This window comes from Austrofundulus limnaeus, unplaced genomic scaffold, assembly GCF_001266775.1.
Source record: "Austrofundulus limnaeus strain Quisiro unplaced genomic scaffold, Austrofundulus_limnaeus-1.0 Scaffold80, whole genome shotgun sequence".
Taxonomy (NCBI): domain Eukaryota; kingdom Metazoa; phylum Chordata; class Actinopteri; order Cyprinodontiformes; family Rivulidae; genus Austrofundulus; species Austrofundulus limnaeus.
The window spans coordinates 1405949-1417115 of NW_013952482.1; the positions used below are offsets into that span (position 1 = coordinate 1405949).

General features: G+C 38.4%; 2 protein-coding genes across 3 annotated transcripts in view; both read right to left on the bottom strand.

The window, feature by feature from the left end:
• Positions 1 to 4514, bottom strand: part of LOC106519669 (synaptogyrin-3) — a 6113-nt gene extending 1599 nt beyond the window's left edge. Inside the window, exons 1-3 of the mRNA XM_014011430.1 lie at positions 4281 to 4514; positions 1683 to 1917; positions 1342 to 1487 (exon numbers count right to left, since the gene is read on the bottom strand). Of these exons, the coding sequence (XP_013866884.1) occupies positions 1342 to 1487; positions 1683 to 1917; positions 4281 to 4385 (486 nt within the window). The 5' untranslated portion in view covers positions 4386 to 4514. The remainder of the gene's footprint in view (positions 1 to 1341; positions 1488 to 1682; positions 1918 to 4280) is intronic.
• Positions 4515 to 6196: 1682 nt separating this feature from the next.
• The window catches only part of zgc:136472 (protein disulfide-isomerase), a 7055-nt gene continuing 2084 nt past the window's right edge, over positions 6197 to 11167 (bottom strand). For both annotated transcript variants that reach the window (XM_014011431.1, XM_014011432.1), the window contains exons 3-11: positions 10641 to 10765; positions 10413 to 10550; positions 10075 to 10182; positions 9621 to 9746; positions 7306 to 7503; positions 7108 to 7228; positions 6752 to 6933; positions 6562 to 6651; positions 6197 to 6447 (exon numbers count right to left, since the gene is read on the bottom strand). In XM_014011431.1, coding sequence (XP_013866885.1) covers positions 6364 to 6447; positions 6562 to 6651; positions 6752 to 6933; positions 7108 to 7228; positions 7306 to 7503; positions 9621 to 9746; positions 10075 to 10182; positions 10413 to 10550; positions 10641 to 10765 — 1172 coding nt within the window. In that variant the 3' untranslated portion in view covers positions 6197 to 6363. The remainder of the gene's footprint in view (positions 6448 to 6561; positions 6652 to 6751; positions 6934 to 7107; positions 7229 to 7305; positions 7504 to 9620; positions 9747 to 10074; positions 10183 to 10412; positions 10551 to 10640; positions 10766 to 11167) is intronic.

Here is an 11167-nt window from a genome sequence, read left to right on the forward strand (position 1 = left end):
TGTGTGTGTGTGTGTGTGTGTGTGTGTGTGTGTGTATGCTCTGCCATGAGGAAGTTCGGTTTAAAGACACGTCCCAGGGGTGTTTCTGGTATCAAAAGGTGTTTCTGGTCCCCACCTGTCGTTTTGCTCCTCGGCATGGCTGCCTAAAAATACTGCAGGATTTCTCAAACATGCATGCATGAGTCAAAGCAAGGCTTTGGACATGTTTTTTATGAAAGTATAACACTATAACATGATATAAAACTCAAAAACGTTGATTTTACATGATATTGCCCCTTTAAAGAATAATGTTTCTAATGGGCAGAAATTGCCCAAGTTTTTCAGGTTTCAAAAGTACACGGCTTATGTAAAAAGTTTACATTACACTCATCATGAACATGAATGTTATTTTTTAGGCTTTTTAACCATTTTGTTTCCTGGGTGCAGTTATGAAACAACAATTCCTTTAAAACCAAAAATCAGGTGCACAAGTTTATATGTACAACAAATTTTCTCTGGTCCACACAGGGTCAAAGCATGCTCAAACATTATATCTTTATAGAAATAGTTTAATAAATGGTGCTGAATGTCTTTTAACTTGGCCTCTCAGATGAAAGCAGGTTAGGATGTTCAGGAAAATGTCAGGAACCACCACGGCTCAAGCCCACCCTGAAATGAAAACTACTATTGGTCACATCCGCAGTGAAGCCAGTTTTACATCCCCATGAACCAAGAGGCTGCCGGCCAAGAAAACAGCCCCTGTTCCAAAATCAACACCTGTTTGCAACTGGATAACCCCGGGGCATTTTGCAGAAAAGTTGTTTTGATCGGATGAGACACAGATTGAACAATGTGGCCACAGAGACAAACTATGTTTGAAGGAACCATGGTGAAGCTTTAAAACTGAAGAACAATATAGCAGCCAAGCATGGTGGTGGTACCATCATACTGTGGTGCTAAGGGGATGAATTATTGACTTCAACATCACCTTAAATCAACAGTTAAAATYTGGACCCAGACTTTTCAATGGAAGTTTGTGGACTATGATTAAAAGCTGGATCTGAAAAGTCAACGGTAGCACAGGTAAGAATGTGTACAAATTGACATGGGTCCCTGGGCTGATATATTRTAGAAAAATAACTAAATCCGCTCTGTAATAGGTTCAGTAACAGATGGTAAAAATTAGACTATGGAGATGATGGGAGAGGTTGTAGGCAAAGCTCTGCACAACCTTCAGAACGTAAGGGCTTTTAAATGGCCAGCAGAGACTCACTCACTCATACCAGAGGACACAGCTGGACACATAATGAACACTCATRGTCATGTGGACAGAAAAAGGACAGCGTGAAAAAACAAACAGACCCAGGTGAGAATAGAAAAGAAGCTGAAGGCGATAGTGGCTCTGGCAGCATCCGCGCCCTGGGCCAATGGGAGCTCATCTGGAGACGTCGCTTGCCACTGATTGGCCAGAAAACAGAAGCCAACAAACCACAGGAAACTGGCCAGGCCTGCAGGAGGAAAACACAACTGTTAGATCTTTCCACGGACCGTTCATGTTTTCTGTTTTTAGACTTTAAGCCRTCATCAATCTTCCTTTTCTAATGCAAATACATTTTCTTTGTCTTATTCTTACAAATTGACTTGAGTAGTTTGGAACTGAGTTTAGAAGAATGTCTGCTACTGCCGCTGTGTTCATTCAGTACCAGAGAAGATGAGGTCCAACATCACAGCACGCTTTCKGTCCTTGATGTTGCTCATGGAGGGGAAGTAAACATCCAGAACCAGGAAGCAGACACTGCCAAGGAAGCAGGCCACGCCCACGGTAACGACGTAGTTACAGGCGTCTGCGTTGTTGTTGAAGACGCAGAGCAAACGCTCGCTGCCGATGTTGATGTAGCCCTCGTTCACGATGCAGCTGAACACCACGATGGAGAAGACCTGCAGGAGGAGACAGGTGGGAAAGTCACAGTGTTGTACCTGTCATTGTGGTCACGCCATGATTATGAAAAGGTTAATGCATTCAAATGTATTTTCAGGTAATTCTTATAGACATGACACCTGAGATGGGAAATGCTTTAATTGCACACAGATTCAGACAGATACATTTAGATATGCAAATCTGAAGAGCTCTGTTCGTTTTATAAATCACTTCTCCTGGCAGAGTGTCAGATCAGACACAGCATCGTGTAAAAAGGTACAAAACAAAGTTATCAGAAAGACACTGGTTTTTGTTTGGTTTGGTTTTCTGGTGAGCGTGGATGTCGCTTCTGTAAAGACTTGGTTTTGATATATGCAGAAAAAAAAATTGCTGTGACAAATGTGTTTGTTTGAGATGGCTGTGAAAATAAATTTCCTGTTATTTTAGCTGCAGGTCATAATTTAGAACCGTTGTCCCCACATTTCAGCTTTTAAACCACAAAAAAGTGTCAGAAACTTACTCTTTGAAATATACTCGTGAATCTCAACAACCAGTATGCTTGTTTTCTTATAAATTATTTATTATTTTTGTTCTTACAAATGTTTCTTGCAACAACATAAAAATATATGATCATATTTTTTAGTTTAATTTACAAAGATCAACTGAAGTCCCTCAACAGTGCTCATTAGTGGGAAATTTGGCAAAATAATTTATAGTAGATGCCCCTTCTTTCCACAGAGGGATAAGTTGGAAGAACAACAAAACAAAGAATAAAGTAGCATGTTTTCATATAAATGCTTTAAAGTGTCTACTATATCAAATTACATGAAAAAAAAAAACAAATGCATTATCGAAAAGACAGCATTAATTGTAAAAATAGTTCTTGMTGCTGAGATGAACAGTTGTTGAGATTRTTATTCACTAATGTTTCTGAAAAGACCCTCTCTGCTCTTTTGTGACGATCAAGAGAAATGTAAACAGAGCATTGCTACAATAACAACACAGACTTGTGAAGAACTGCTATAATCCAGGCAGTTTTCATCTTTTTATCCAGAAGAAAGCATCAGTATTGCTGCCCCCACAATGCATTGTTTCACCATATTAAAGATTTTTTAAACAACTTGGCCATTCACTTGTTGGTTTTTGTTTTTTTTACCCRTATAAAGAAGACTAGGGAGTTCTCCTTTGACACCACACAAATATACACCATTTTTTAAAAGTATTTAAGTGTTTTCTATTTATTAATTATTAATCTATTTTTTATATTTGTAGAAAAATGCACWTCACAGACACTTTAAACCCAACCTTATTTGACTGATACCAACTAAAAAAAAGGAAAGTCTTCCATATGAAAACCATCTGCCGGATATTTGTAAAACTGGTGACCTCACTGTAAAAAATGAAATGWTGGATTTACTTAACCATGTTATGTTACCTGGTTCCACTTAACTGAGTTGAGTAAATTCAAAGCAATGTACCAGTTTTTTAGCCAAAGAACATGAGTATGTTGCTTTGAATTTACTCAACTCAGTTAAGTGGAACCAGGTAACATAACATGGTTAAGTAAATCCAACATTTCATTTTTAGAGTGCTGACACATTTACTTATTCTTCACACTGTAAAGCAGATGCTAACACTGCTTGCAGCACAGTCTGCAACTGTAGGATATCTACAATATATTATCTATAATCTTTATTTTGTATTAAAATACAGTTACAACCCCCACAACCCATAGGAAGAAGCAGGTAAAGATAATGGATTAAAATAGCTTATCTGAGTGAAATTTTTTGTATATATGCATATTTAATGCCAAATTGGGTCTTGGTTTTGAGATGTAAATATTCACATCTTTTCTTTAGGGGTTACCAGTACAAAAGAAGAGACTGCAAATAAATATTTGATGCTTTTTTATGTTGTATGAAATACATTATTAGTTAAAGCCCCACCACAGCCCCAATTATCTAATTATATATTCACACATGTGTTTGCTTGTTTGTTTATTTGTTTATTGTAATGATGCTCCAGTTTTGACGTTTTGTTTCATGGTTATTTCTACATAGCCCCTGGCAAACACACGAAGCTGATTTGTGAGCAAACATGATGCTTTTGTTCCTTCAGAGGGGTGACTCACAGCTGCTCAGCATCACAAAGGAAACAAAGATTAGATTCTTGTTGGAGGCTCTTGTCAGCTCAGATAAAGCRCAAACAGGCTAAAATGATTTCTGTCCGTTTCAGATGAATAAATATTTAAGTGTAAACGACGCATCAGTCTCAGACAGATGTTGAGGAGAAAGAGGGGCTGCAGTCAGTTAAAGGCCCGTCCCTCCATGGAGACCAACATATTGCAGAGGATGATGAGGATGAGGAGGAGGGGGAGGCTTACCCAGGACAGAAGGCGGAGGATGGTGCGGGGATGCGTGAAGAAGGCGACTGGGTCGAAGCGGACGCTCCCGGCCTTCCTGGCGCCGTACGCGCCGGCTGCCTCCATCCCTCCGGGGTTGGTGCTGCCCGAGCGGCCGCTGAGAGAACGAGACGAGTCGGTGTGAGGAGCAGCGCGGAGCGGCGGCGTCCTCCTCCAGCCTCCGTCACACCGAGCGTCACAGAAAGATCATCCCTGAGATCATCAGAGAGAGCCTGRGACCTGTTACTTACCTGCTACATAGGACCTGATACATCCTGTTGTTGCAGAATGAGTCACTTCTTAACACAAGACCCAGGCTACCTTGTAATAACATGAGTTTCAAAATCAAGGTCTGCGGGCCAAATCTGGCCATCTCTCAGCATGTATCTGGCCCCAAAGTTAAAATTTTTAATGTAAATTATTTTTRTCATTTCTCTTTTTGTCACAATGCTGCAGTCTTTTCTATACTGTAATAAACTTTAATTCTGTACTCTCTAATTAAAATATGGATTTAGGTTTACTTTCTTTTACTGATTTGCTGGATTGCAATCAAATGTGTCTCTAAGAAAAAGTTAATTAAATAGTTGTGAGTAGAGTGTAAGCAGAAGAAATAAATGCTAATGATGTCTTTCTTGTTTTTTTTTCTTGTTTTTCTTTTCTTTATTTGTTCTATACCAGAGGTGCACAAAGTGGGGGCATCAGGCCAAAATTGGCCTGCCAAGTCTTTTGATTTGGCCCACCAGTCCTGGTTACTAGATTGAACTGATACAGGATAGATAGAACTGTATGAGATGACACCATGTACGTTTTTGTTTCGTTGAAGTCAAGACTCAGACTCTTTGCCTCCATCCCTCCTAAAATGTCAGAACTGTCACTTTTTGATCAATTTACATTCTGGGTCCCAAACTTATGTTTTCTCCCACAGCGGCACGTTTTCTTTCCCCATTACTTTCTTTGTTCACTGTGATTTTCTTTGTAAAAAAATACAGTCTGCTGTATCAAAATGTCTGTTTTATATCTGCAAAAGAACTGATTAACTTTATGTTTTCTGTTTAGATCCAAGATGTCTGTCCAAGACCACCTAAGTATTCATTTAATCGTGTAACACACACAAAGTCCTTTAAAATTATTTATGTGGTATCATCTTTTCATGTTTAAGAAACATGCTTTTAACTCAAGATGTTTCCTCATTTCATGATTTAACAGCTGTTTTCTTTACCTAAGTAGAAATAAATCTTTAGCAAATTTAGAAACTTGTTTTGATACATGTGTTACTTTCATTGAAAAATATGTTTACTTACTGACCAAAAAGGTTAAACAGCTAAACTAATGTTTGTATTCTTTGTTTTGAAGAATCTTTTTATCTACTAAAGGTGTATTTTAATATGATTTTAGTTTTTTATTTTATTTGTCTTTGAAACAAAATGATAATTTACCACTAWATACTGCCTTTAGTTAAATATGCAAAGACATTTAAATATAGAAAGGCCCAGTTTCTTTGAGTTTAGAAAGACAAACCCTACATCCTCATTGGTTAGAAACCCAGTAGAGTCACCGCCTCCTCGTGACATTGGGTCCTGTGATTGGACAGAGGAACTTATGAACTCCGCCCCTTTAGTTCCTCAAAACCAAGGCATGCACATCTTTTCTCTCTCTTGTTTCCTTTCTTCACCTTTCTTCTGCCTTTGCTCCTGGATTTCTTCCCCAAACATGTTGAAGAAGATTCTGTGGTCAGATGAAACTGAAGTATCGTGCCCACATTGAAGCATGGTGGTGGCAGCATCATGCTGTGGGACTGTGAAACTGGTCAGCCCCTGCTGTTACGCTTTTACACTTTTCTTGGTAGTAAGAAATAAAACAAAGTGGACAAGTCAACAAAGACAAGTGTTAAGTGAATGTAAGGGTTGTAGTTGTCGGAGTTTAGGCTTTTATTTGATTTGCTAATTGAAAATGTTTGAGACAGAATAGCTGAACAGATTAAATCTGATCTCTGAATTAAAATKACAGATTAAAAGGTATTTAAGAAGGTATGAAACACAAACACTTCCTTTACACTTTAGTTCTATCAAAGCTCTTCTTTGTTTTTGTTTTGTTTTTCTGCTTCTTCAGCTTCTACGGCTTCGAAAAACTTCCTCCTGTCTTCATCCTCCTGGAAGCACAAAGCACAGACTTCTATTTTCATCAAAGATATAAAGGACAGCTCTCACATTCATATATTTAAAACTTAAAACTGTCCGATAGTTGAGGAATAAAAATGTTTTACCTTAACTCTGTCTTTTTTGGCTTTCTCCATTTCTTTATCTACAAACTTAACCAAGCTTTTTAGACTCCTATTCCCTGTGTAAACCACCATCTAACAGACACACAGTAGACATGATTTACAATGTAAAAATTACAAATCAAAAAGACAACGATGTTCTTATTTCTACAAATATCAACATTAAAGACGTTACCCTCTCAGAATATAGAGCAGGAAACAGACAGAGTGATGGGTAGCCCCCCTGCATCGWCATGTCTATGTCATTAGCTGAGGCGTCTATTCGAGCAACAACCACTTCCTGTCGCTCCTTGAAGGCTTCAGCCAGTTCCTCCCACAGAGGAAACAAATCACGGGATTTCTGACTATAGGGCAGATCTGAGACACAAAACACACACCAATAAACAGCCTGTTGCAGCAAAGAGAGAAACATGACTAAATTCATTCCTATCTGCAGCGTGTGTAGACTAGAAATTAGAAAGCTCATGTTCAGTTAATATCTTGCCTGTTGTAGACACTTCTGAACATTTGCAGTTTGGAGAATTTACTCACAAAATAAGACAAAAACAGTTCTGTTGGGGTTAAAGGCCACTTGCTCCAGTGTCATCCCCACCAGCTCCTTCACAGGCTTCTCGTCCCACCCCTCAGGAATGGGCTCGCTCTGCATTTTGGGCTGATCAAACAAACCACTCAGGCTAACTAGCCCACCAACAGCCATGCCACATGCTGTGGAACATATGAGTGAGTTACCTTAGCCTTTCCCTCCAGGTAGGACTGACAGAACTGCTTGATGTTCTCAACATTCAGGGTTTCAGACGGTAGGTGGTAAGTGACATGATCTGTCAGGTTGACCAGTCGGATGAGCGGGGCCTCGTAGTCCCGAACCCGAAAGTACTCCATGAGTCTGCCGTTACGAGATTCATCCACGTTCACCAAAACAAACAGAATCTGAGACACAGAGACGCTTAGGATTTAAACTCTGAAAATATTTTATGGGTAAAACTTCCATCCATCCATCCATCCATCCATCCATCCATCCATCCATCCATCCATCCATCCATCCATCCATCCATCCATCTATCCATTATCTTCTGCATAATCGAGTCACGAGGGCAGCAGCTTGAGCAGGGGGGTCCAGACCTCTTTTTCCAYAGCCACCTCTCTCARCTCTYCTGGGAGGATTCCAAGGTGTTCCCAGGCCAGACATAGTCTCTACAGCCTTTCCTGGGTCTTCCCTGGGGTCTCCTCCCAGACAGACATGCCTGAACCACCTTTACTGGCTCCTCTCCATGTGGAGGAGCAGCATCTCTACTCTGGAGTCTCCCCTGGACAGAAGTACATTTACTTCGTTACAGTACTTAAGTACTTTTTTGAGGATTTGTAATTTTTCCAACTGTTTTTTCTGAATAGCTACTTTTACTTTTATTTTTGTTACATTTTAAAGCTAAAATCATATTTTTACTTCTTTACTTTAAAGTGTAAGACCAAATTACTCATTACAAAATTAAATATGTTCAAACTCATCATGAAAGAAGATGTTTCTGCACTCTAAAAATGAAGTGTTGAATTTACTCAACAAAGTCATATCATCTGGYTCCACTAAGCCTAGTCGATTAAACTGAGCAAAGAATATACATATGTTGCTCAATTTACTCAACCTGGCTTAGTGGAACCAGTTTGGTTCAGTAAATTCAACAGTTTATTTCTTAGAGAGTGTGTAAAAGTACTTTTAATTTCCCAGTTTTTGTGAACAGTTTTWTGACTTTTRCTTGAGTAGTTTTCTCATCAGTGAAATTTGTTTTTACCAGTCATTTTCTGTTCGTGTAATTTTACTTTTACTTAGTTATTTCTTTCAAGTACTTTATAGACGTCTGCCCCTGGATAACTGAACTTCAGAAGTATGACTGTATTTAAGGAAAATTTTAGGTTTTCTGTACTTAAGTAATTGTATTAAACTTTTTTACTTCTACTTCTTACATTTTCACACAATTACCTGTACATTCTCACTACATTTTTTTAATTTAAGTTTTTTAGTTTTTGTTTTTTTCATTTTGGCTTGCTTTCTTTCCGGCTTTTTGTTAAAAAATATAAAGAAACCTACACAAATAAGTTGTGCCTCCTGCAAAATTTTCCTGTGTTTGKATGAGAAGTATAAATATATATCATTCTGACACCCTATTAGTTTGCATTATCCATCACACCTGCACATGACACAAATCACRTCACACTACACCAGGACATATGAAGATGGTGTGGCAGAGATACACAGTATAAGTGTATTTGCATCTGAAACAGGGAACCTAATGTATCCCAAAGTCTTCAACATTAACATTTTAATATAACATTATAGTCATTATGATGTTTAGAAAAATGTCCTGTGAAAAATGTGTAATTTTGGAAATTCTAACTGCTTGCTTTTACTCAATACTTGAGTAAAAGTCTTTCAACCAAGACTTTTACTCAAGTAAAATCCTTGGTTGAAACTTTAACATTCACCAAATGCATTTTAAGGTAAAATAATTGTACTTTTACTCAGCTATCACTTTGAGGTACTTTATTCAACACTGCTGAACTTCTCACCTTGTTTCTAAGGAAGAGCCCAGCTACATTGTGGAGAAAACTCTTTTGGACCACCAGTATCTGCAATCTTGTWCTTTCACTCACTACCCAGAATTTGTGATCACAGGTGAGAATAGGAATGGTAACACATTCAAACATGCTTTACTCTATTTTTGGCTTGTTATTTTTATATAAACCTTAAACTGTTCACTTTTCTGCATCTAGAGATCAAAATATGTCCTCTGCATTCATACTCTTAAATACACGTTTAAATCCGGTAATCTTAATTTACCATGTTGATTCTTTTGCCTTCTATATGTTGTGTTAAATGCTCATATGTCTGACTGTTGTGTTACCACCAAACTGAGAGATCTGAATAAAACCCAAGCTTTGTTGCTTCAGGTTTTAGGTTTTGGGTTGAGGGTTACAGTTAAGCCTTTAGCTGCGGAGGAGTCAGAGTTGTGYATTAAAGATAAAAGTCCTCTGTGTGTGCGTGTGTTGTGTACCTTCATTCTGAATGCCTCTGCAGCACTGCTGAAAGCAGAGAAAATCTCTTTAAAGTCTTCAGAGCTCTTATTGACAAAGAGGAGTGCGTGGTTTAACACCGGGGAACTTAAGATCTGAGAGGCTGTCTGAAGGAGGAGAAAAGGAGAAAAACAACAACACTCTAAACACTTTGGGGATATTTTAGCAAGTCCAAGTGACAGAAAACTCAGCAAATGTCCAAAAATACATGTTTTATCTCAAAGTGGAACCAATGATTTTGACAAGATTACACGTCAAAGTTACACACTCACAGAGCCCCAAACTCTGTTTAAAGTGGAGTTCTGGGTGGATGGAACAAAACAATGAATTTTTAAAAAATGTGACTGTGATTTCTTTGATTCTATCCACATAAGAACTACATAAAACTGTTGCTGTTAAAATATTCGAAGGTGAAACTCCACCAGTTATAGTTACCTCCCCATTGTACTCCGTGACCAGGTCCATCTGGTAGAYGGAGATAAAGACAATAAGCTCCTCTTTTGATGTTTCAGGGTTCATTCTGTAACTCTGGATGAGCTGAGACTGCAGCACACAGAAATATATTCAGTCACACTGATATAGTACAGTAGATGGATGGCAGAGCAATCACATAAAAATATTGCATAAAGCTTTATATTTCTAATTACAATGTAGTGTTGCTTTGTAAACAGCAAAGCTGAAAAATATGTTTATCATTTAGTTAAATACAACATATTCCTCTAAGTTTAAACATAAAAAACTGACAGTCTTTTTATTTTTGTGAGTTTGAGTACWTTTTTGAGCAACAGAACGACATCATGCGTGACCGCATATTTGCTGATGACATCATCATTCTGCGTCACAGCAAAACTGATGTCAGGAAGTTCGATGGCCGCTGCGTAAAATTCCTGGACGTACTCGTGGTTTAGTTCCTACACACCCAGACAGACATGGAGACCGTTTAAAACTTCATTAAAGTCTCAAAAAGCACCAAAAAGAGAAGTAAAATATCTAGTACTCACCTGAAAGAATCCAACCACTGTTAGCTCCTCTGAGGCCTCTAATTGGTTGATTTCAACCATGAGATCAGCAGCTGTCCCCTCCCTCCTTTTCAGCCAGGTCAAGATCGAAGCAGAGCTCCGAGGAACTTTGTCACAATTCAGAAAACAAACAAACAAACAAACAAAGATCACAATTACTAAATCAACAGACCCTTAACGACAAATTTAATCATTTGATTTATATTTTACGTAACAGATACACAAAAAACTGGATCATGGGTTCTGCGTCCTCCATGAAAAAAAAAACACAGGTTGATGATGCAAACAGCCTGGTACCACTACTTTTAATTTTAGTGAGGCTTACACCAAATTGTGACTAGTTTGTGTCTGTCTACTCTACAGCATTTTGGCTGGCCTTGTGCTGTTTTCAGTGCTTTATAAATAAAAGTGGCATGTGCGGTACTGTATGGTATGGTATGGTATGGTACTGTACGGTACGGTACTGTATGGTATGGTATGGTATGGTACGGTATGGTATGGTATGGTAT